Source organism: Pimephales promelas, chromosome 6, assembly GCF_988280905.1.
Source record: "Pimephales promelas chromosome 6, fPimPro1.hap1.1, whole genome shotgun sequence".
Lineage (NCBI taxonomy): Eukaryota > Metazoa > Chordata > Actinopteri > Cypriniformes > Leuciscidae > Pimephales > Pimephales promelas.
The window spans coordinates 5902548-5928526 of record NC_142774.1 but is presented as its reverse complement, the minus strand read 5'-3'; the positions used below and the strand labels follow the sequence as shown (position 1 = coordinate 5928526).

The following is a 25979-nucleotide window of genomic DNA, read 5'->3' as shown; positions in this document are numbered from 1 at the left end:
AACTTGTCTTTCTTTGCATGTGTTTAAATGTGTTTTACATTTACGGTAGGAAGGAAATGTACAAAATATCTTCATGGAACATGATCTTTGGAATAAAAGAAATATACCTGTGCTACTTGTGACTGGTTTTGTGATCAAGGGCCACTTAATGAAAAATAAAAAAGGTAATTGCGACTTTTATCTCACAATTCTGGTTTTTTTCTAACAATTGCGATTCAGAATTTTAAGATATAAAGTCAGAATTGCGAGATATAAAGTCAGAATTGTGTGATATAATAAAGTCGCAATTGCGAGATATAAAGTCAGAATTGCGAGATATAAAGTCAGAATTGTGTGATATAAAGTCAGAATTGCGAGATATAAAGTCAGAATTGTGTGATATAAAGTCGCAATTGCGAGGTATAAAGTCAGAATTGTGAGATATAAAGTCAGAATTGCGAGATATAAAGTCAGAATTGTGTGATATAAAGTCGCAATTGCGAGATATAAAGTCAGAATTGCGAGATATAAAGTCAGAATTGTGTGATATAAAGTCGCAATTGTGAGATATAAAGTCAGAATTGCGAGATATAAAGTCAGAATTGTGTGATATAAAGTCGCAATTGCGTGTTATAAAGTCAGAATTGAGAAATATAGTCAGAATTAATTAATATAAAGTCGCAATTGTGTTATAAAGTCAGAAATGCATGATATAAAGTCGAAATTGTGTTGTAAAGTCAGAATTTTGAGATATAAACTATTCTGAAGGGGGAAAAAGTTAGTCTTTTTCCCCATAGAATTGGCCTGATAACTCGAAATTGCGAGTTCATGCCTCACAATTCTGAGAAAAGATGTCAGAATTTCAAGATATAAACTCAGAATTTTGTCTTATGAAGTCAGAATTGTGAGATAAAAAGTCCCAATTCTGTTTGGCTTTATATCTCGCAATTGCGACTTTATTTCTCAGAATTGCAACTTTATTTCTCACAATTCTGACTTCATATCTCGCAATTGTGAGATAAAAAGTTGCAATTTTTTATTATTTTTTTATTCAGTGGCGGAAACAAGCTTCCATATATGCCAAAGGATATGATCAAAGAATTTTTTTAGAAACAATTTACCCTACATTATCCATGGCTTATTATTGCTGATTTATGAAGGAGGGGGAAAAAAAATAAACAGTGCAAATAAGTACTGAGTATGAATGTAATCTGGACGTACTATATTCACCATGTTGTCATTATCACGTGATCTAACAGCGTCAGTTGCGTCGCTTCACTGTCATTCATAAATCGAATAGACAAATAGATCTCGCCGGAAGTCGTAGGTCTTTTTGCTTACTCTTTTTAGAGTACTGTGAATTCTGACACATCATCAGTCATTTCCTGCAGTATTGAGAATACAACCTGCAACTTTCATGTTACAAGTGTGACTCTCTTAGGACACGACTGCCCCATAGGTAAAAGAGGAGATTGTTTATTAGAGTATGAAATCAGGAGCAGGAACCACTAGAAGGAAGTACAATATCAGAATTTAAACTGACATTTCCAGTTAAGCATTAACACACCTGAAGGACATTACAAAGTTTGTTCATACAATAGCTTTTTCTCAAGCGTCATTCCCCACAGGCTGATTCCAGGAGGTCCATTGACAGAAAATAATGTACATTACTACACTCGAAAAACATTTAAATTTAAGATTTATATAATTGAATTGCATACAAAATGTGCATAAATTTGGATTATACTAACATAAACCAACTAATAACTTGCTTTTTCTACATTAATCAAACAGGTAAGTTTTTGTAATAGCACTAATAAACCTGAATGTTATAACCAGGATAATCATCAATAAATCCAAATTGTTGTATATGATAACCATATTTTGCCCACGTTCATACTTTATAACAGATTTATGCTGATTCTCAGAAATCTCAATTATTATTATTTTTTTTTGAGTGCAAAAATCTTACCAGTTTATGTATAACTGACAATTATACATCAAGTTTAACAGTTTTTGTTAAAACTGGAAATGTTATATTCAATTCAAATACATAAAAATACACATAATTAATAGTTATTAGTCCAAGTACTGCTTGAAATGTTTTCATCAAGGTCAAAGGGCACAGTATAACCCAGCATTCGCATCTTAATCACCTTCACAACAAATGCATCGTTAATGTTCTCTGATGCTCACTAATCACTGAATAGCAACTAGAACAAATGACAACAGATGCTCAACTAAATGAATCAACTCAGATGAACAGTTCATTATTCCTCTGAGCTCTCTCATTCCCCGTGCCTGTTACGTAACCAACATCTCTGGCAGACTCGGGTTTGGGTCTGATCTTGCGTAACCGTTTTGGCCAATCGCATCAGGGCGATGTCATCGGTGAGGTCTTCATATAGTGCAACAGTCGGGTTCCAAAATTAAAAATGATTGTTGAACACAATAAGGCTGATCATAGTGGAAGTTTTTAATAAACACTGACACAAACTAAAATAGTTACACAGAATATAATGGTAAATTCATGACTTGACAATAGGGTATGATTTTACCCAAAACTACAACATATCTGACAAAAATGTACAGTCATTCGCACAACTTCCCCACTTTAGATGTGTTTTTTAGAAAAAACAGCCGGACTGGTGGTCCAGTGTCCTTGGAACCCCTTTTCCTGGTTGGCATCATTACTGAGGAAGCGGATGATGGCCTTGTCCCCATTGACAGTTAAAGATGGTGGGATAGAGCCACAAAATTTGCCTGAATGAATAAAATAAGCAGTATGCAATATGACAGTGGAAAATGCAGCCGATTATAAAATCAACAAAACATTTACTATGCTATGGTTTATAATCAAACCTTGTGATGACCCAGCAGCATCAAAGACCTCCACATAATCCACACACTGGACCAGCAAATTAACAGCCTGCAGTTCAAAGTGAGTGAAGACGATATGGATTGCAGTGGCCGAGGGGATGTGGATAGTCCAGGTGCACACCGCTTGGCTTGGGTACTCATTGGGCCAGTTGGGTGATTGGAGCTCCCCCTTTTGACTGGTGAAGAGCCCACCGCAACCAACAGCAGCTGGAGACGTACAGAAACAAGGTGGTCCAAAGTTTGGAAATGAGGAGAAGTGATGTTATTTTGAATACATTCATTTACATGTTGGTTGTTATAGAGTTGCCATGCTCAAATGAAATTTGATCAATGGTAATACTGACACTTGTCTTAGTAAACACCACTGACCATAACCCAAATCTTTAGCATAAAATGTATTCAATGGAATGGCAATATTCTCTCAGGGGGTAAAGAAGTGTTTTGCTTTTTCACTCACTCTCTATGTCAGTAGGATCCACTGCTTTCCATGCGGCACTGAACCCTGAGTCCACAATTTTGTCATTGGAGGAGAAACTGATAGTCAGTGTGTCTCCAGCCGTGACTAGATCTCTCGGAGGAGATGTGCTGCAGTGGGTACCTGAGGAAAAAAAAGGCAGGATGCAGAGTATATCATATCACATACACATTTCCTAAACACTACGGCGGGCATCTAAGGGCACACTAGTATATTTGGATATGCCACATGGAATATGGCTACCTAAAGTCCCGATGTTATCACTGAGAGTGACTTTGTCATTGAGGCAAAGTGAGGTCTCCTCCAGGGAGAAGTTGCTAAAGTGAAGGAAGATGTTTTTCCCTGTGGGCACACGGATATTCCATCGGCAGGAAGCTTTGTTACTGTAACTATATGGATGATCCATTGATGCCAGCATGCCTTCCGAGCCAACCAGATCCTTCAGTCCGCCACAACCAGAAACTTGAAAAGAGAGAACCTTGCTTTTTAAAATACACTCTAAAATCTTCAACTGATTCCAAAAGAATCAAGATTCTCGCGACCAGCGATGCTAACGTACATACCGATGCGGTCATAGATGTCTTTGCGAATGATGTTCTCAATCCAGGGCAGGTAGGCAGAGGAACGAGTGAAGACGCTGGGCTTCTTATCAAAGACACAGCCGATTGGACCGAAACTAGTAATGCCATGCACCTCCCAAGGGGCAGAGGGGCTGTCTTGGCATACCAGGGGTCCACCCGAGTCACCCTATCACATTAAATGAATGTTATGAGCGTAAGCTAGTAAGAACTGTGTGCGTAAACCTCACTCCCCTGGCCTCAAGATGCGCAGACCGCAGTCTTTAGCATCCTTGTTAGCACACTCGCCTCCCATGTGGGAGATAGCGGTTCGAATCGTAGGATTAGTTAAATTTGGTGGTAAGTGTAATGGAGGAAAGCTATTAAGAGCTGAGTATGTAAACTTCTTGCCATGGCCTCAAGAGGCATACTAATGACTGATGCTAGAGACTGCGGTTATTAGCATCCTTGTTAGCATACCCGCCTCCAATCCGGAGACAGCGGTTCGAATCAAGTAGGATTGGTTAAATTTGGTGCCGTGACCCAGATGTGAGTAAGTTTTGGGGGGTAAGTGTAATGGAGGTAAGCTAGTAAGAGCTGTGTGTGTAAACCTCACGCCATGGCCTCAAGAGGCATACTAGCGACTGACGCTAGAGACTGTGGTTTTTAGCATCCTTGTTAGCATACCCGCCCCCTATCCGGAGATAGGGGTTTGAATCAAGTACGATTGGTTAAATTTGGTGCCGTGACCCAGGTGGGAGTGAGTTTTGGAGGGGTAAGTGTAATTAAGGAAAGCTAGTAAGAGCTGTGTGTGTAAACCTCACACCATGGCCTCAAGAGGCATACTAGCGACTGGCACTAGAAACTGCGGTTATTAGCATCCTTGTTAGCATGCCCACCTCCCGTCCGGAGACAGCGGTTCGAATCAAGTAGGATTGGTTAAATTTGGTGCCGTGACCCAGGTGGGAGTAAGGTTTGGGGGCTAAGTATAATGGAGGAAAGCTGGTAAGAGCTGTGTGTGTAAACCTCACGCCATGGCTTCAAGAGGCATACTAGCAACTGACGCTAGAGACTGCGGTCTTTAGCATCCTTTCATGCCCTCAATCCCAGTCGCAGTGGGTCAGGTAAGACCGGTTACATAAGCTTTTGGTTGGTTTGTTGTTTGATCCGCTCTTCCATTTGGTGGTATAATTACAAATAACAGTATATTTGGAGTGTTTAGTATATATTGGATATGTAAGACAATCTGCACAAATTAGAATTGGAAATGGCCAATAAATAAATGTACAACAGATGTTAACTGTACGTCATCTGAGAGACGTTCCATACCTGGCATACAGATTTGAGCTCATCAGGTAAAGTGTAGCCACAGCAGATCATGGAGGTCTTGACCTGGAACCACCAGTAGTCCATACGTTTACAGGTATCGTACGGCACTACCGGCAGGGCCACCTGGTTCAACGCCTCAGCGACTTTAGGAGCAGTGGAGTTACCTGTGGGCAAGATGGCATTATGTATTAGTAGTTATTTTACCTATTGTCTCGCTCTGCAGAGGTAGCTGGTCACTGGAAGATGAATAAGGATTCAAATCTAACCTAATATGATTGTGCATTCTAGGATGCATTATCAAAAGTGAACAGCAGAGGGAGCAATCGCCCCAGAGTCTTTGGGGACTATCGGGAGTCAGCACTGTCAGAAATGTGGGCCAGTGAGTGAGTATATATTGGATATGTAGTATCTCTATATTTTTAGTGCCTGTTTTTATACATCGAGCAAATATGTTTATAAATCAAATTCAGATGGGGATGTTGAAAAACTATCCAATCGCCTTAAGTGTAAAAACACCTTGAGACAGATCACTCTATAATATTAGCTACTAGTAGCAGACAGAAAAATAAAACCCCACCAAAAATCCATCACTGATAAAACATCTATTTTCATTTAATTTCTTTAAGTTAATCTAATATTTATATTTTATTTTATTTCATCCAGTGTTGTTATTGTTAACTAAAACTAAACAATTAAAAATAAAATTCTTTAATTGAAATAAAAAAGTGACAAAATTAAATCAATGAAATATAAAACAAATAAAAATAAAATAAAAAGAGCACAAGAAAAAATACTAAAACTTTACAATTATAATATAAAAAAAAATAAAATAAAAGTGTATTCAAAATATTAATAATTTATTTTTTTTATATATATATAGTTTTAGCTTAACAATGACAATGATTTTGCATGCTAGAATATTATTATCATTTAAATTTGCATTTGAAATACAATAAGATTGTATTTTATTTTAATAATTTAATATAATGACTTTGAAACACACAGTCACTTTTAATGACTATCAGAGGATAAAGATGGTTTCCCCAAATAAAGTGAAGACATCAAGACATTTACTTCCTGACGTGAACTACACACAAACAGGAAGTCCTCCCCAAAACGCAAACTCAAACCCCCTCCAAGTTTTTTGATTGACTAACAAGTGCTGCCAAGTAAGATACATTTTATGTGGCATAAATAAAACCACTTACAGCAGCTTTAAATGAGCAAAACCACCACAAAACTTTACAATTCCGAAGAATTAATATAATTCACTGGACAACACAACTATATCATGCGATTACACTGAGTAAACTAACCTGTTTCATCTCCCCAGCCGGTGGCGTAGCATCTTTTGCCCGCGGGCAGGACCTCCTCAACTGAAGGCAGACAGGCGAAATGAACGTAGTCGGTGGGTGTGACCTCTCCATCCAGTCGCACCAGGGCGATATCAAACTCCACAGTTGGCACAGTTGGGTACTGGAAGCCCTCGTGGCGATAGATGCCAAGCACGTTAAAGCACTGCTCGCTTGGCTCAGAGAAGGTCAGGTTGTGTTTCCCTAAACACATTTTCCAGCGCTGCAGCTCATCGGCATACCTGATCAAAATCGACACACATCAAAACGGTCATCAAATCATCATGATTTCTAAAGGATCAAGTCTGGAGTAATGATGCTGAAAATTCAGCTTTGCCATCACAGGAATTAATTACATTTGAATATATATATACACACACAAATAAAAAACAGTTATTAAAAATTGTAATAGCATTTCACAATATTACTGTATTTTTTGATCAAATAAATGCATCCTTGGTGAGCAGAAGAGTCTCTTTCATAGATAGATACATACATAAATGTTATATATAAATATCAGAGAGTGGAAATCATTTTTGTAACCTGATGAAGCAGTGAGCAGCAGTCAGGACCCAGTTCTTATGGATGAGCGTTCCACCACATGTGTGACCCAACTTAGGTGAAGGCTCCGAGTCACGCCAAACCTTCAATAAATATGCATGAGAATAAAAATGATATTTGTACTATTTTTACTAGTTATGCAGTAGCCCATGTTTAACACTTAGGGTTAGAGGTTTGTTCAAATCCCCTGTCCTTCGTAAGACCAATATTAAAGGGGTGATGAACTGAGAAATCAAGTTTTCCTTGAGCTTTTGACATCTAAGAGGTCATCATATTACCGTATAAAAAGATCCTGTAAGTTTCAGAACTGAAAACGTTCTTGTTAGTCCAATAAAAGCTTTTATTGACACCAGGCCCAGCAAACGACTCGTTTTTCAAAGTGGGGAACTATGACGACAAATAGGATAAAACACCACCCCCGCAGAAGAAGATCGACGCCTAGCCCCGCCCACCAATTCGCGCATTACACGCATAGCTAAATAACATAGATGCCTACCTCGTGAATGAATATTGTGCAGTGCCTGGTTGTGGAAGAAGACAGTCGCTGCATAAGCTTCCTCTGGATTCCAATAGGACTGCATAGTTAAACTTTATTTTTAATGACGTTCCAGCAGATGAGGGTAAAACATTGTCCGTCTGTTCGCTTCATTTCACTGAGGATTGTTTTGTAAACAAGACTGGATTTGCAGACCGATTAAGAGTAAAGAACGGTGCTGTGCCGTCTATATTGGATCCGACAGGAATGATGCAACACACGGACTCTGGGTCGAACATGTATGGGCGAATCATTCCAGTTGCCATTTTACAACATTGGACGTTTTCAAAACAATTTCACCCAAGTGCATCGACGGGTGAGTTGAAACTCATTATAATATGCAAAACTGTTATCCACTCACAGCAGTGGGCGTTTACTTCCAAGTCTTCAGTGTGAGACGCCCATAAAAACTGAGCGTTTCGAAGCTAGGCTCAAAACTAGGGTAGAAAATAGCCTATTACTTATTGATTTTGATGTTTTTGAATGCAAAAACCAAGAGAATGTCATAAGTTGACCTCAGACAACAATTTAATCAAATTTAAAAAGCCAGTTCATGACCCCTTTAATACAGATGCTTCCTTTAGCAAACATAACCAACAATCATGATTATAACTAAAGCACTCTAACCCTGGTAATATCTCATTTCATTTCACATATCATTAGCTTTGAATAAACATCATTTTATCTTTAACATTACAAACATTAACTTTCCGGTCATATAAGACATCTGAATGAGATTGAGATTGGACGAAGGCTTGACCGTACCTGCATGGACACTTGCCATGGCCAGGAGTGAGGATTGGCAGGTTCTCCGTTGACTATGCGAGTGTTGACAGCGGGAGGGATCGCGGGCTTCCCACAGCTCTCAGGCCAGTCTGTGCATTCAGATGAAGGCTTTATCTGAGGAGATTTCTATCATGCTGAGTGATTTCAGCTGTCAATTACCTTCGCTCCAAGTTACCCAGAAAAATAGAGCAGCGTTTTCAAAGGATATTTCGGTAGTGCACAGGAATATATTGAAAATGTGAGTGGTGCATGTAAAATTGACCATGTTTCCAGGGAAACCACAAAGTTGATGGACCCCATTGAATGGGGTCCATCAACTTTCTGTTAACCAATATCTTCTTTTGTGTTCAGCAGAAGAAGGAAACTCATACAGGTTTGAAAACAACTTGATGGGGAGTAAATGATGACAGAAGTTTCATTTTTAAATGAACTATTCCTTTATACCCTATAGGGGGCGATTTTGGACACAACCTTAGAAATTTCCCTCCGAAGAAATTATGTCACGTCCATAGATATGTATATAAAGGCTAGATGTGTTACATCGTCATCACCGGCGGCCATCCTGTCACAGACAAGCTGATGTAAGATGAATGGTCAGCATGAACACAAATACTCTTATCTCGTTGAAATCTTGACGGATTTACAAACGGTTTGGTTTCTTACAAACGTTATTAACGTGGCTATAATTATCTGGATGATTATTTATTTATACACTTTTTATTGATATAAGTATGCAGTGTCATAACTACATCTCTGAGGTTTATAACAAAACAAACCGTTTGAAAATCGGTGGAAAATTGAGCAAGTTATGGTCATTTAAATAGTACGTGTACCATTAACACAATGTTACGAGTGAGCGAGCTGCCTGTGACAAGATGGCCGCCAGGTGCAGACGTCGACCTCCATTGGCCAGCAGCGTGGACGACATATCTAGCCTTTATATAGTTATCTATGGTCACGTCTATCAAGTCATGTGATTTAGGGCGTATGCTTACGATTTTAAAGGGGAAGTAGCACCAATGTAACAAGGTGAACTGGAATTGGGACGGTTTCACACATTAAAAAAAACATTTATAACAATATCTTGTGTTTTATGTACGGTAAAAGAGATAAGGTTTTTTTAATTAGTTTATTATGCCGTTTTTATTGGTTGAGGGGTTAATTATTATTCTTAGGTACTATGTATCAAACCCACATCCCTGGATATCCGCAGGACATCATAAGTGTGAATTGGTGCCTTTAGACAGAGTAACAGCTATAAAATGTGACAGGTAAAGGTGGATTTGTTCCAACCAAGCAAAATGTCATATAAGTCAGCTTGGGATCATGGGATCTTTTAGCTCCAGCATGCAAAATTGATTGACATTGTATGTCAAATGTGCAGTATTGTTTCATGGAAACATAAAATATGCAGTTTTGGGGGTTGCAAAGATGTTTCTTGGTGCTTGCCAATCACTATGTGACAATACAGACATCTGGTTAGAATGATCAGCTCTTGATTTATATTAGCTGGAAATGATGTTTACGTGCCAATGAGGATTTTGCTCATACCTATGGTGATGTCGTCCCATGGGTTGGGTGGCACCGGAGGTTCGGTAGGGGTAGGTAAGGTAGAATCGGTAGTCCAGTGAGCACGGAAACCTTTTCCCTCAATGAAAAAGTCGGCATGGAAACGTATCACAAGTTCATTTGTTGTGCTTTTGATGACAGCAGGCGTTTTGGAGCCGCAGAAGGGGCCTGTGAGAAAGTCAATTTGAATGTATTGCCTTCTATAGCCCTTAAAAGCAAGCAAGTCCTACCCTTTTAGTGGACGGTAAATTATAAACACATGTCTGGTTTGACTGAATGGAGGTTATAAATGTGTCACGGTTTTAACTGATTTAAAGGCTCTCATAAACAGGCGTCCTTGCAAAGCATTCCTCGTCCTTGCTCACCGTATTTTTTTGCTCCGGGTCGTGTCCCGTCGTAGACAACCACGTTGTCGTTGCACTGGCCGAAAAGGATGCCAGGCTCTTCCACGTCAAAATCGGTGAACGTCAATTTAATGGTCTTCCCCTTTGGATGGCGTATGGTCCATAGACACATGCTGTTAGCCGGATAGTTCATGGGCCAGTTGTGAGATTTGATGATGCCTGTCTCCTCCTGTGAGAAACCTCCACATCCCTGGATATCTGCAGGACATCATAAGTGCGGGTTGGTGCCTTCGGACAGACTCACGGCTATAAAATGTGACAGTTAGAAGGTAGAGTTGATCCAACCAAGCAAAATGTCACGAAATTGTGTCTTGTTAGAGCAGAAGTCAGCTTGTACATGGAATCTCAAGATTTAGCCCCAGGTCTATGTCACCATGGTCCAAAATTAACTTTTTGACAGACTGGAAGGTGAATTGAGAAACTTTTATACAAACATATATTTTGTCCCATTGACAATGGGAAAATTTCGCTGTTTTTCCTCAGTACAGGGTCGCATTGTTTTAAACGCTTTACTTTATTAAGGTGTGGACACTTTTAGGAAAATGTTGCCAGTAAAAAAAGGTCCATCGCACACTGTCAATAGTGATGCATGAAGTACCGCATGCACAGAAGTCGCTTTCACATCAATTCGATTTCGGGTTAATTAATCCGACCCGATGCGGGAAATGTTTCGCCCTTGCGCAAAATACCCAACCATGGTATTTTGGTTGGGTATTTTGGGTACCCAACCATTTGTATTGAAATGAATGGATTTCGCTCATGAAATTTATCATAACATTGGTAAATGTGACCGCAGATTAAGTAGATTGTAGAGACAATTGGTGCAAATGGTCTGTACGATCTTAAAGGAGTAGTTCACTTTTTAAAAAAACAAACCCATGTCATCCAAGATGTCCATGTCAGTCTTTCTTCAAGGTTTTTGATGAAAACATTCCAGGATTTTTCTCCATATAATGGACTTCAATGGGAACCAAACGGTTCAAGGTCCAAATGAGAGTTTCATTGCAACTTCAAAAGGCTTTAAACGATTTAAGACGATGAATAAGGGTCTTATCTAGCGAAACGATCGCTCATTTAAAAAATAAATAACAAAGTTTAAGTTTTATAAGCACAAATGGTCGCCTTGCTCTGTTCTGTGATGCTCGTTCGTGACTCTCAAGTTCAAACTCATTCATCAAAATGAACAAATCTTTTTTTGAGTCATTTCGTTCATTGAATGAACCAAATGGCTCGAAAAAGATTTGTTCATTTTGATGAATGAGTTCAAACAGGAAAGTCTGGTACCCAATGAAGTCCATTATATGGAGAAAAATCCTGGAATGTTTTCATCAAAAACCTTCATTTCTTTTCAACTGAAAAAAAGAAAGACATGGACATCTTGGATGACACTTTTAAAAAAAAAATTTAAAAGTGAACTAATCCTTTAAAGGGGTCCTGTTATGCTTTTTTTTTTTTTTTTTTTTTTTTTTACATTTTTAACTTTCTTTGTAATGTTACTGTACTGAGCATGAAACAGGTCTGCAAATCTACAAAACACAAATTCACTCCAAAGGCAGTTTTCTTTCGGGAACGAACACGTCACAATATATATATACGGCATATAAGCAAAAAATGGTTGAGTTAATTAGTAGTGTGTTGAAACATGTGGTTATGGAAAGGAGCGTGACATTTCTCCAGTGGTTGACCAATCACAACACACTGATCCAGCTGACCAATCAGAGCACTATGTCCTTTTCAGAAGGAGGAGCTTCATAGAGACAGGAACTAAAAAGAGCGTTACTGACAGACCGAGAAAAGAGGTGCTGCAACAATGTCAGATATGAGAAAAAAATAATGCATTTATGAATATTTAAGTATGAAAAGCTATTCTAGTAGAGCCCAAAAACAAAATCAAGACTTTCATAAAAGATCCCCTTTAACAGCATTTTGGTATTTTATAAAAATTATATTAAAGATGCTAAAATACATGTACAGTATACGGTATGTAATGCCATTTTGCTCTGTCCATTTGTGGTTCGCTGCAGAGGCGGAGGGAAACTACAGGCAGAATTTACTGCGAGTCTAAGTAGAATATGTCATAGAGACAAGCATAACTGTGAACACTTGCAATGCATGTTAATGCAGGCGTCAATCAGCATGACTTTCAATCAGATGGTTTCCCCTCCTTTTTTAGGGGTGTAGCATCTGGTGAAGGGGGAAATGTTTTTCATAAATCCAGGAATGTGTATATGTACTGTGAAATATAGCTCTTTCAATTGCCAATGTGTCAGCCAGAGTATTTATTTGAGCCATTTGGCACTATTCCAGTTTGAAGATCTCTAAAATGAGATTTCCAACATATAATTAGATTTCTAAAATCGTATTAAATCATTGCTAAAATTGGACGATTAAATGAATTTGACTGTGTCGACCACACTCTTTTCCCATGGTTATTCTGCATTGTTTTTCTACCCTCATTGTCTGGATTTTAAAATCTCCATGGGACACACACACACACACACATATAAAATCTCACAAGACACACAGGGTTGCTGATGGCTGTTGACGCTCGCAGCTGCATCAGCAGGATTCATCCGAGGTGTGTGTGCGTAGGTGTGAGTAGATAGATGTCTTTATGAGTTTGTAAGGGGTTTTACCAGAAAGGTCCTCTGGATACACAGCTTCCCATGTGGCAGAGAAGCCACGGTCGGCTAGCCGAGCATCTGACTGGAAACTCACCGACATGTTGTTACTGACACTGATTAGAACTGGGGGAAGAACAAACCCGCAGTGTGTGCCTGAGAGAGAGAGAGAGAGAAAAATCTTATTGCCCAACAACAGAACATTGAAATTACTGGTTTTGCATCAATTGCACTTAAAGGAGTAGTCCACTTTTAAAAAAACTTTTGCTGATAATTTACTCACCCCCATGTCATCCAAGATGTCCATGTCTTTCTTTCTTCAGTCGAAAAGAAATTAAGGTTTTTCATGAAAACATTCCAGGATTTTTCTCCATATAATGGACTTCAATGGGAACCAAACGGTTCAAGGTCCAAAAGACAGTTTCAGTGCACACTGCAAACTATTCAAAGGGCTATCTTATCAAGTGAAACGATCGCTCATTTAAAAAATAAATAATACAGTTTAAGTTTTATAAGCTCAAATGTTCGCCTTGCTCTGTTCTGTGATGCACGTTCGTGACTCTCCTGTTCGAACTCGTTCATCAAAATGAACAAATCTTTTTCATGTCTTTTGGTTCATTCAACGAACGAAATGAACAAGTTGACTCTGGAAAATATTCGTTCATTTTGATGAACGAGTTCGAACAGGAAAGTCACAAACGCGCATCACAGATTAGAGCAAGGCGACCATTTGAGCTTATAAAACGTAAACTTTGTTTTTTTTTTTAAGTTACGCTTGATAAGACCCTTAATCATCGTCTGGAATCGTTTAAAGCCCTTTGAACAGTTTGCGGTTTGCACTGAAACTGTCTTTTGGACCTTGAACCGTTTGGTTCCCATTGAAGTCCATTATATGGAGAAAAATCCTAGAATGTTTTCATCAAAAACCTTAATTTCGTTTTGACTGAAGAAAGAAAGACATGGACATCTTGGATGACATGGGGGTAAGTAAATTATCAGCAAAAGTTTTTTTAAAAGTGAACTACTCCTTTAAGTCCACTTACAAAGTTAGTTAAACTTTATTTTATCAACAATTGTCATTTTGTTTCACGAGAAGACTCACCTCCTCCTGGCTCTTAGAAATAAACAGGCTATTTTTAATAATATTAAAGGCTATTATAATAATAATAATAATATTGACAGACATTCCTGACTGTACTATTCCGATTCCCATTTGCCTTGAATTGACTTTTCGGACCATAACTGTATGAATAGAAGTATGAATAGTGTTTACCGTTTGATATTTTAATTTTCCTTGATAAAAACGAAATACACCGCAAGTTTCAGTTTATGATTGGTACATAGAAAATAATGGTAGCTATACTTTTTTTTACTCAACGATCGGCCTGTGCAAGCTTTGTTGTTAATGTAGATTTGACTCGTCAATAATAAACAATAAACCAAAAAAGTTGTTATGCATTTAAAAAATACTTCAGCTTCAGGTTTTAATACCTCAGCTTTAATAGTAAAAAAATGCAGTTAGGAAGTCATCATCTCCATTTCATTTGAAGATAATGATTATTTCATTTGTTGAATGGCATCTAATTATGTGAGAGAAATGAACTCGTGCCAAGTGTGCTAATCAGTATTCCTGCAATACAAGTCAAATTCATTATTAATATTAAGAATTTCATATACTGTGCAGCTCAGGTTAACATCTCCATTGAAACTGTTTGTGCTACTCCTATCTTCAGGGTAATACAGACTGTCAGCAGAACTAACACTCACACACCGATTGGTCTTGACAGCCAGGATGAAGAAGTGATGTGAAGAACACACACATACAGTATACACACACTTGCAACAGGCAAGTAAGGACACAATGTCAAGACAAATGAGCCATGCAGTCCATGACTGCTGCTGCATGGTGGACCAAAACTGAACTTGTTTTTATTCATTTAATGAATTTCAAAGCCCTCAGATGTTTGATAGTTGACCTAAAACAATTAGCAATTAATTCTCCTTTGGATTTTTGTTCTTTTATTGCATGTATTATTTTTTAACCCTCTGGGGTTCTTCGGGTCAATAATGTTTAAAAAAAAAAAAAATAGTAGCTTCATCGGAATGGTCCGAAACTTGGTGACTTTAATGGTACTTGGTATATGAACACCCAAAAATATTGGGGACAGGATTTGAAAAGTCTAAGTGGTCGTAAAAAAAATAATCACACTCAGGACTCAAAAATGACTCGCATAGGAAATGAATGGGAAATTGGCAAAAATGTGAAAATACTGAGTTTTCTTGCGCGTACAATCTACAAATCAGCAACGATCTTGAAAAAAAGCACACTACAGTGAAGAGGTGAATCTATAAAACATCAAGAGTGCAAAACAGACACATCCACACACACACACACACACACACACCTTTATAAACAAACACACCAAAAAATTCAGATTATACGTGTTTTGCATTTTTAAAAAACTCAGTTTGTCCACGAGATGGCATCCATCTAATTTCAAAAATTGCTTTTATGAGGCCTAGGCTTGACTCCAAAATGAAATACAGCTTTAAAAAAAATGTAAAAATAGTTTTTTTCTATTATATTCAATGGGGGGAAATTTGGTCATAATTATTCCATTAATACTAATTATAAATTTTTGCATTTTTGAAATTTTCTCAATAACACCAAAAAAGAAAAGAAAAAATATTATAAAAAACAAGTAAAAAAAATGATGATTTTCTTTTTTAAATATGAATCCCGCCCTTTGGGTCAATTTTGACCCGAAGTTCCCGAGTGTGACTGTTAAACGAAGAACCCCAGAGGGTTAAAGAATACACTAGTCACTCTTTTCAATGCATTTACAATAGGGACATTTGAGGGGGTGTACTGTTCCTGTTCCTCTAGTCTACACTTTCACTGCTCTGCAAAAAGCCAGTAAAACACTTGTCCTTTTTTTGCCATTTCTTCTAGTTCAAACATCCCAAACTTTTGGTATTTTCCGTCACACTTTCTCTTCCATTCTTTCTCAACCTGCACCAGGACAATATTATTGACAGTATCTGGCGTGCAGTCCTTGAAAAGCTGCTGCAGATAAGCATATCAGCCGCTCACAGCTCTGTTTGATGTTCAGTAATAAGGAGCCGTAATTTATAGCGCACTCGCCTGCTGGCTCATGCCTCGCTGAGACTGATGATAATCAGTTTTTACAGTCCTTTTGTGCAAGGGATAAGAGAGAGCGATGAGAACGCAGCTACTCTTGCACCAGCAGTGCCATTTAGTGTTAGATATGGGCCCCAACACAGTCGAAGGTCATCCCTGATAGGCCATGTTTTGTGCTATGTTGACTTGACACATTTTATCCAATGAAATTACTGGAAGATGTGTCACATGAATAGGAAAAGTCTGTTCGCATATTTAAGAGGACCTACTGTATTATGCCCTTTTACAAAGTCTTGATTTTGTTTTTGGGCTGTAGAAGAATAGGATTTCAAGCTTAAATGTTGCAGCACCTCTCTTCTCAGTCTGTAACGCGCTCTGTTTAGTTCCTGTCCTTCTGAAAAGCACAATGTGCTCTGATTGGTCGGCTGGACCAGTGTGTGACGTGTGACGTGTTTGTTCCAAGAAGAAAACTCGAGATTACACTCAAGGTGTTATCAGAAACACTACGCACTGATATAGAGAATAACTAACTTTGGAATGATTTCAATGGTCAAACAGCAAGTATACACTAAAGAAAGTTGAAAATGTAAAAAAAAAAGCATAATAGGTCCTCGTTAACCCCAGTTTAAATAATGCAGATTTGGGCAATTGCAAAACTAGAAGTTTTTTTGGTTTTAAACAAAACATTGTTTAGAGCGCACTTTTGATTACAGACTAAATTTGTATGTTTTCTGTAAGAAATGTCCTTGCAAAACTCGCCACCATGATGCTTGGGTGGTTTCCAGGGTGTTTCAAGCACCATTTACTGAACATAAATCTATAGTTTCATTGTATCTTTGTTTTTGAGTCGTGTCTTACCCAGTGACTGCTGACTATCGACGACGGTGAGTTTGTCTTTGCCGCATTGGCCCGCTTCCCCCACGGTGGCCAGATCAGTGATGTGCAGTTTGACAAGAAAGCCCTCGTCCACTGTGATGTCCCAAGAGCAGCTCAAGTTTGCAGGATAAGCCTGAGGATAGTTCTTGGAGTTTATCTGACCTTTACGTCCGAACAGCTTCCCAGGGGACCCACAGCCAGAGTCTGAACAGACAATAATGCTCAAAAGAAATTCATCAGGACCTGCAATCTTTAAAATATCATCTGGCTTCATGTAGGGTAGATAGCATGATGGCACTGCAAAATGTGCTTGAAAGATTACATATATATGTGCAAGTTCTAAAATTACTAAACTGAAATAAAATAGATATATCTAAAATATTAATTTTAATATCTATAAAACATAATTAGGGCTGTCAAACGATTAATCGCGATTGATCGCATCCAAAATAAAAGTTTGTGTTTACATAATATATGTGGGTGCACTGTGTATAATTATTTTATATATGTATATAAATACACACACATGCTTATATATATTTAAGAAATATTTTCATGTATATACTGTATATAGATGTATATATAATTTATATTATATATAAATATAAATATTTTACATATAAATAATATTTTTTTTAAATATACAAGCATGTGTGTGTATTTATATATATATATATATATATATACAAAATAATTATACACAGTGCACGCACATATATTATGTAAACACAAACTTTTATTTTGGATGCGATTAATCGCGATTAATCATTTGACAGCCCTAAACATAATTATATAACTGCTACTAATTATTTTTTTTATAAAATATTGTAGTTGCTTAAATGCAATGTGAAATAATAATAAATACATTTTAATTAAAGCAGGAAAGATCTAGACAATCGCATATAAACATTTTAAAATGTTATAGTATAAATTTATATATATGATATAAATATAAATACATTTAATAATATTATCTAAGACAAAGTTATATACAACATATTTAAAGCAACTTATAAACTTAACATGCAATACAGTTGTCTTCCGGGTCAACCTTTAATGCCATAATTAGATAAATGGATTATTTGTTCAGTTTAATCGCCTTCATTGTCTCAACAAGACATATTAATTTACCCTTCTCACATAGTTCCCTGATTATGGGTGCTTCCTTAAATTCACTTTTCTTGTATGATGTAAGATGCTTCTTCAGGTGGGGAAAAGCATTTTTATTCCTGTCATTTGAAAGTTAAGTCAGAGGTTCAGTGATCATCAGCCCTGTAATATGATCAGGTAAGGGATGCGTAGAAAATACCATGACTTTACTTATACTGTACCTTCTGGGGCAGGTGTGGTGGTTGTTGGTCCAGTGGTTGTGGTTTTGGTGGTGGTTGTTGGTGTGGTTGTAATCGGCGGGGCACTTGCTATGGTGTAGGTTGCACTGAAGCCTTTAGCAGTCCCGCTCGAATCAGACTTGAAACGGACCACCATACTACTGCCACTAGACAACACCGGAGCCGGGATCTTGTTTCCACAGAAACGACCTACAGTGATTGAGATTTATGTTTTTTGGCAGATAAAAACGAGAGCACAGATGTTCACCGTGGAGCAAAGGCAAGCTTTTTGGATTCAGTAAATGTCAGTTCTCACCCAGTTGAGCGGCACCACCTGAAGCATCATCATAGACATCCACAAAGTCACCACATGATTCTGGGACAAGGTCAAAAGCTGTGAATGTTAGCCGGACCTTTTCCCCATCAGGCACGCGTATCATCCACTGGGCAACATAATGAAAAAATGAATTCATTTAACATTAATCCTAACCTTGGAATAAGTAGATTACAGTGCATTCAAATGCTTCTGGAATTTTGCAGACTTTAGCAAATGCACAATACATAGACTGATCCAAATGCAATTTGGGTATCCTGACAGGGCTGGTGATTGAAATTGTGCTTTCTCATGCATCTTGAGTTAGTTTCAAGTCAAGGCTTGAAGGCCGGCGGTGGATTAGCTAATGTGGGTAAATATCCTGCCAGATGGAGCCGCGCTGTGTGGAAGCTTCCAGCAATCTGACTTCCACAATCAAAGCCCCTCATCTTCAAATACTCCTCACAAACTCCACAATTTCCTCTGTATGTGCAATCTGATTGTCACTGTTGTCATTATTCATAAAATTTGGTCAAAAAACCATGATGGAGCAATATTTTTTAGAAGTTATGAAATAATTTGTGAGTGCAAAACATTCCGCCGTGTTGTGGATAGATGCAAGGACATTGCTATGCAGTTGCTAAGTGGTTCTGAATGGTTGCTAGGTTATTGGCCGGTGATTGATTGGCGGTTTAACAACCTCAAAGTAAAAAAATAATAAAGAGGTCCTTAAAGAGGCTCAAACATGATGCGTAACACGAGAATGAACCTCATTGGTTCTTAAAGAGTCTCAAACATGATGTGTAACACGAGAATGAACCTCATTGGTTCTTAAAGAGGCTAAAACGTGATGCGTAACACGAGAATGAACCTCATTGGTTCTTAAAGAGGCTCAAACGTGATGCGTAACACGAGAATGAACCTCATTGGTTCTTAAAGAGGCTCAAACGTGATGCGTAACATGAGAATGAACCTCATTGGTTTTTAAAGAGGCTCAAACATGATGCGTAACACGAGAACGAACCTCATTGGTTTTTAAAGAGTCTCAAACATGATGCGTAACACGAGAATGAACCTCATTGGTTCTTAAAGAGTCTCAAACATGATGCGTAACACGAGAATGGACCTCATTGGTTTTTAAAGAGGCTCAAACATGATGCGTAACACGAGAATGAACCTCATTGGTTCTTAAAGAGACTCAAACATGATGCGTAACACGAGAACGAACCTCATTGGTTTTTAAAGAGTCTCAAACATGATGCGTAACATGAGAATGAACCTCATTGGTTCTTAAAGAGTCTCAAACATGATGCGTAACACGAGAATGAACCTCATTGGTTCTTAAAGAGACTCAAACATGATGCGTAACACGAGAATGAACCTCATTGGTTCTTAAAGAGTCTCAAACATGATGCGTAACACGAGAATGGACCTCATTGGTTCTTAAAGAGTCTCAAACATGATGCGTAACACGAGAATGAACCTCATTGGTTCTTAAAGAGTCTCAAACATGATGCGTAACATGAGAATGAACCTCATTGGTTCTTAAAGAGTCTCAAACATGATGCGTAACACGAGAATGAACCTCATTGGTTCTTAAAGAGACTCAAACATGATGCGTAACACGAGAATGAACCTCATTGGTTCTTAAAGAGTCTCAAACATGATGCGTAACACGAGAATGGACCTCATTGGTTTTTAAAGAGGCTCAAACATGATGCGTAACACGAGAATGAACCTCATTGGTTCTTAAAGAGACTCAAACATGATGCGTAACACGAGAACGAACCTCATTGGTTTTTAAAGAGTCTCAAACATGATGCGTAACATGAGAATGAACCTCATTGGTTCTTAAAGAGTCTCAAACATGATGCGTAACACGAGAATGAACCTCATTGGTTCTTAAAGAGACTCAAACATGATGCGTAACACGAGAATGAACCTCATTGGTTCTTAAAGAGTCTCAAACATGATGCGTAACACGAGAATGGACCTCATTGGTTTTTAAAGAGGCTCAAACATGATGCGTAACACGAGAATGAACCTCATTGGTTCTCGCATGTCAAGGGAACATGCTTGCCAGAACTAATGTGTGAGTTAAAGAATGTTTATATGTGAATAATCCGTTCATCATAAAAGTAATCTAGTCTCTTCTGGAAAATTTTGACTAAATCACTCAATTCATTTGGATTAGTTTTACGATCTCTTTATGCACATTTTGATGAGTCAATGTGGTAGCTATGTAGCTGTCTACGAAGGACAGAAAGCTCTGTTCTTTCATAAAAAAAAACATTTTTGTGTTCCAAAAATGAACGAAAGTCTTACAGGTTTGGAACAACACGAGTGTCAATAAACCATGACAGGATTTTTTCATGTTTGGGTGTACTGTTCCTTTAAGGCAGCTGATATTGAACAGCAATAGAATAATGGGGGGAGAAGGACAAAGATACAGACTCCAGGGAACAAAGAGGAAAAAGAAAGTTTGTGATAAATCAAGAGCAGGTGTAGAGGTTATATTGATCATTGGAAGCACCTGGTAGAGCGCGCCATTCTCATAGTTTTGTGCGGGAAAGCCAGGGGTCAACAGCTCCCCACGGTCACCTTGAAGAACACCACCAACCCCAACTATTTCTAGAAGCATGGGAACGAGAGAGATTTAGCTGCATAGAGAGACACCAAAAGGGTATTCTGACAGCCCCCCTCCCAATACACCCCAGTTACGGGCACACACACACGCGCGCTGCGTCTCTTTCTAGGTCAGCAGCAGCGAGACACTTATAACAGCCTCTCAGTATTTGGCAGAGTAAGATACAGTCACTAAATGATGATATGAAAGGTGCAGCAGACGGGCATTTTTAAATCTATGATTGTTCTTCCATCGTGTTAATAATACTGTTATGTAATTAAGTCATTATGTATCTCTCATTGTCATTACCTGATGTTGTCTCAGGGGCCACAGCGCGGTACAGGGCTTTGAATCCCTTCTCTGTGTATCTGTCGTTGGTGTCAAAGTACACAAAAATGCTGTTTCCTAAGGCAACTATTGGTTTAGGCGTTGAATAGCCACAGTATTTCCCTGCAAGAAAAACAAATCGTTGAGTTTTTATTGAACACAGCCTTTGACAACAACAAAAAAGATTTTCTATGGCATTTTTCTCATAATTTTGCTAAAACTAGTCAGGCTAAAACAAAGACTTTGGGTTGTGACCCACCAGTTGAGAACCGCTTAACTAAAATACCCAAATACAGCGTTCTCATTCAAACTGAAAATTTGGCAGGACATGCTCAGCATATGCAATAACTCAGCAGTCAAATAATAATGACCGGTAACATTCAGTCAATCTGTAAGAAGTTAATTGCCTCAAGCCCTCTGGAATAAATGCAGGCAGATCTCTTCTGCGCTCATGGTGATTAACTTCCAGTTCAATTTTTTACTCTCTGCAGGGAAGAGAAATATGGTTTTGACCAACCTCAGCGGAAGACTCACCAATGGTGCCGAGTTCATCCTTGAGAGTGACGGAGTCGGCCTCACATGTATTGGAGTCTTCTATAGAGAAGTCTTCAAACCACAGATGGATCACCTGGAAGAAGAAAATAAAACTTAACTAATTTTCCATGAATATGTACACATTTATGACCTGAAAATATTTGAATGATTTTGCCTCCATGTTTCCCCTATTGCCTGCGAGCTTCTCGTCCATACAGTAATCTCTCTACTGTGCGACAGTGTCGCTTGGTTGACGCAATCTTTAGCCTACTTTTACAAAAAACTGCTTCTACGGGGCCATAACATAAGCTACAAGGTAATGGATTATTAGGTAATGGGTAATGGATACAAGCATTTTATACATTGTCGTGTTTCTTTAGAAATAAATAATGGACAAATGGAGTCTCAAACGCCTCAGATGTAAAGTTATTTGCAGTCAAAGTGATGCCAAAATGAATGGGAGTCAAGGGAAATGCTAACTCAAGTGAAGTTTTGCTACAAAATGGCGGCACCCAGCCAGCCTCAACTCCCGGTCGATGGATTACCCCCTTGAAAATTCACCAAAAATTAGTTTAAGTTACAAAGAAACAGGAAAGTGGCGCATTGAATTAAACGTGACATTTTGAATTTTCAAAAACAGAATATAGTATTTCCTTTCAAAACATTCTCAAATAATTCTTGAAAATCAAATATAAAATAAGTACAAAAACAGCACTATCAATATAGCAGTTAAACATCTCCATTCACTCTCGCTTAAAAAAAGAAAAATATATTGTTTTAAAAAGTTTGAGTCCTTAATTGAAGCCTTAGCCTATAAATGTACAAAGTGCTTGCAGGGAAAAAAAAACAAAGCATGTTAGGTCATCTTACTGTAAGCCAGTGTCCTAATGAGCAGCTAACGGCTAGAGCTGAGCTAACTAGTCACCCGCAGTACCTTATTGGCTTCAACCGTGATGTGCCAACTGCAGCTCATGCCATTGTCGTAACTGCTGGGGTAATTCCCACTGGAAAATTCCCCTGAGGAAGCCGTCAGCTCCTGCAGACTCCCACATCCCGTATCGATCTCATCCTCTGCGGACAGAGACAGAGCGAGGAATACAATTTGACATCGCCTGTGTAAACAGATTGATTGCATTTCCTCAGCAGCACCCCGCAGGTGAAGCTATTTCATGGATTCAGCCTCGTATAACATAATGCAAGTTTAGTCTGGTAACTGAATTTGAAAAGAAAGGATAATGTGTCGTATACTAAAGAAAAATACCTACAGGCCTATTGCTCTGCATTTATCATTTGTAATGCAGTAAAAATTATAACTGTCATGAAAATTTTCCGTGACCTCAACTAGCTACAGTGGTAGCTACTAATTGAATTTGTCATTAAAAAGTTAGAATGGTTTCACAGCCAATGTCAAAACCAACTACCTGACAGTTAAATGTAATGTTAACCAATAAAGCTTATGTGGTTTCTAAAACCATAAAACTTGCATAAAACGTCCTTCATATTCATAACATGTCATGTCAGGATTCTAAAGATCATGTAGTCTTATGCACACCCCTTCAAGCAAAGTGTTACCAAACTGCCTATCTTATGGATAATGGTTTGCCTATGTGAAACATAAGCATTGTACATTTTAAGTGAAACTGTTGCAACAAAATATACTTAGATTTAGGTGTAATTTAAATAGTATGAAACTTTTACATTAATTTGTACTAGACGTCCTTTTGATTACACAAAGCTTCTGAAGGCTATTTTTGAGAGTATTATACAGTTTCACTTCATAATTTACATGTATATGCTTTCTAAATAGGAGGATGCTGCATTGTATGGTACAGATTTTTACATTAGTGTTTCCAGTGAGTCTGATTCAAACAGTAGTTGCACTGAGAAGTAATTTAAAGTTTTTTTCAATAACTTTAATCATTCAAAAGTAATTGTATAGTTAGACTTTATCAGAAGAGTGCAAGGAAATCATTTGGGTTAGAATTTCATTAAAAGTGTTAACAAAAATAAGCTGTTTTCATGAATTTGAAGTAGCAGAGTGAATATCAAGTAGGCTAAACATCTTTGTGGCATTGATCAAGTCTATTGATTTGACATTAAATGCCCTTATAATCGTAAATAACTATACCATTTCTATTGTTGTATGCTATATTACCACTGAGATTCTGTAAGTGTATCTATATCTGAGGGGAAGTCAGAACTAAGTAAGTGTGCAAAACTCATTATCTTCATTAAATATATCTGGATTCGGACCAACAGCTTTGAAGTAAACAGTAACCCACCTCTTGGACTTGAGTTGTTCTTCTCAATGACAAATACCACAACTATTCCAATCGTGACTGCCATCAGGGCTACAAATAGGAAGATCAGGCTCTTCTCTAGTGTTGTTGTCAGACCTTTCTTCGACTTCATTTGTTATCCAATCTAGAAACAGTGTGATGGTCTTCAGCTGAAATGTTCTCCCCACAGATGGTCTAATATTTATAATGTTGTGTTGACCTTTGTTGAGCTGTACTTTACTTTCGGATGGGTTGGTTGTTCAACACCACAAAAGCTATTTCTTCGAGTATATCTCCTTGATGCATTTTACTGCGTGTGTCTGACAGATCAGGTTGTACATTTAGGAAATCTTACTGGTTTTATCTAAGAAGGCTTATCGGAAGTGAAAGCAATGATAACAGTCTCAAATGATTAACTAAATTAGAAGTATCTTGGCTGTAGACCACTAGTAGACGTCTTGTTTATTAATACTGCAGTGATTGTGAAGTTTAAATGAATTAGTTATATAATTTAAGAGGCTATTCAGAACATTTATTATTAGCGACACCGGTGGCCATTAAGTGAACTGCAGCCAGCAACTCTCGTGCACACGTAACATACAAGAGACTGAACTTCATTCAAGGCCCCGGATATACACACAATTTGTTCAATGTGTACTTACTCGTAAATGTAAGTACAAATTGATTGGCCTAAGACACGAAACGAGCGGTTTGTGTGAGAAAACGAACAGTATTTATATCGTTTTTACCTCTTGTAACCACAGCCAGGCCCAAGTGGATGCTTTATATATATATATAAACTTTATTACAGACTCACCGGTCCAGATAAAAAAGACAGACAGATAAGACAATACACACAATAAAATACATACTTCAAAGGAGACAACTATACCAATGCTTCCATAACTTAGACACATACCGTGTAGTGCTAAATTTGATATTGGTCAAAGCCACAATTATATAATTCTCTGAGTTATTCAACCGACATATAAATTTGTACATGAAATTTCTCAATGTGGCTTGCAGGGTATTAACACCTGCCGCCACAAACATCTCACTGGCGCTACACCAGCGTGGTCTTCTCAGCAGAATTCTCAAAGCATCATTGTAAGCTACCTGAATTTTATGCAAGCTGGCTTTGCTGAAACTAGACCACAAGTGGGCAGTGTAGAGTCTTTAGTCTGCGCAAGCGCCGTAAAGTGTCGTAAGTAATATCTTGCGCGTGTATGTCACTCATTGTTTACACAGAGATTTCAGAAGTGTTACCCTTCACTGTGAAGATCTAAACATATTTAGATATACAGGAAATCGCAATGGAAGACGATTTCGATATATTAACAGACAACGTTGAGTCCTAAACGCATGCGCGAGAATTGCGATCTCCTTACACTACTGATCAGTTCAGTTCTCGCGCATGCGTCGTGGAAATCTAAGGAAGTCTCGTTTCTGGCCTACAAGGAAGAAAAGGAATAGTCGAATAAACTCGTTATTTTTGTTTGTTTTTTC

At 38.0% G+C, this 25979-nt stretch overlaps 1 protein-coding gene across 1 annotated transcript; it reads right to left on the bottom strand.

Moving 5' to 3' along the window:
- Positions 1 to 2437: 2437 nt before the first annotated feature.
- On the bottom strand, positions 2438 to 24787 carry LOC120489820 (ovochymase). Its single transcript, XM_039686966.2, has 20 exons — positions 24477 to 24787; positions 23129 to 23265; positions 22195 to 22288; positions 21643 to 21783; positions 21241 to 21338; positions 18711 to 18837; positions 18398 to 18604; positions 17049 to 17270; positions 13064 to 13204; positions 10389 to 10625; positions 10006 to 10191; positions 8434 to 8543; positions 7116 to 7216; positions 6537 to 6814; positions 5221 to 5384; positions 3898 to 4081; positions 3578 to 3796; positions 3317 to 3457; positions 2842 to 3066; positions 2438 to 2742 (listed from the first exon to the last, which is right to left on the bottom strand). Exons 1-20 carry the CDS (start codon positions 24604 to 24606, stop codon positions 2594 to 2596), a joined length of 3291 nt encoding a protein of 1096 aa, XP_039542900.2. The 5' UTR covers positions 24607 to 24787; the 3' UTR covers positions 2438 to 2593.
- Between the last annotated feature and the right edge of the window lie 1192 nt (positions 24788 to 25979).

Bases quoted from the DNA above. Each gene is read 5' to 3' on its own strand.
- LOC120489820 (XM_039686966.2), bottom strand. From the start codon at position 24,606: ATGAAGTCGAAGAAAGGTCTGACAACAACACTAGAGAAGAGCCTGATC. The intron at 5,385-6,536 runs GTTAGTTTACTC...TCTTGCCCACAG, and splicing joins CGGCTGGGGAGATGAAACAG to GTAACTCCACTGCTCCTAAA. The intron at 3,067-3,316 runs GTGAGTGAAAAA...GTACGTCTCCAG, and splicing joins GGATCCTACTGACATAGAGA to CTGCTGTTGGTTGCGGTGGG.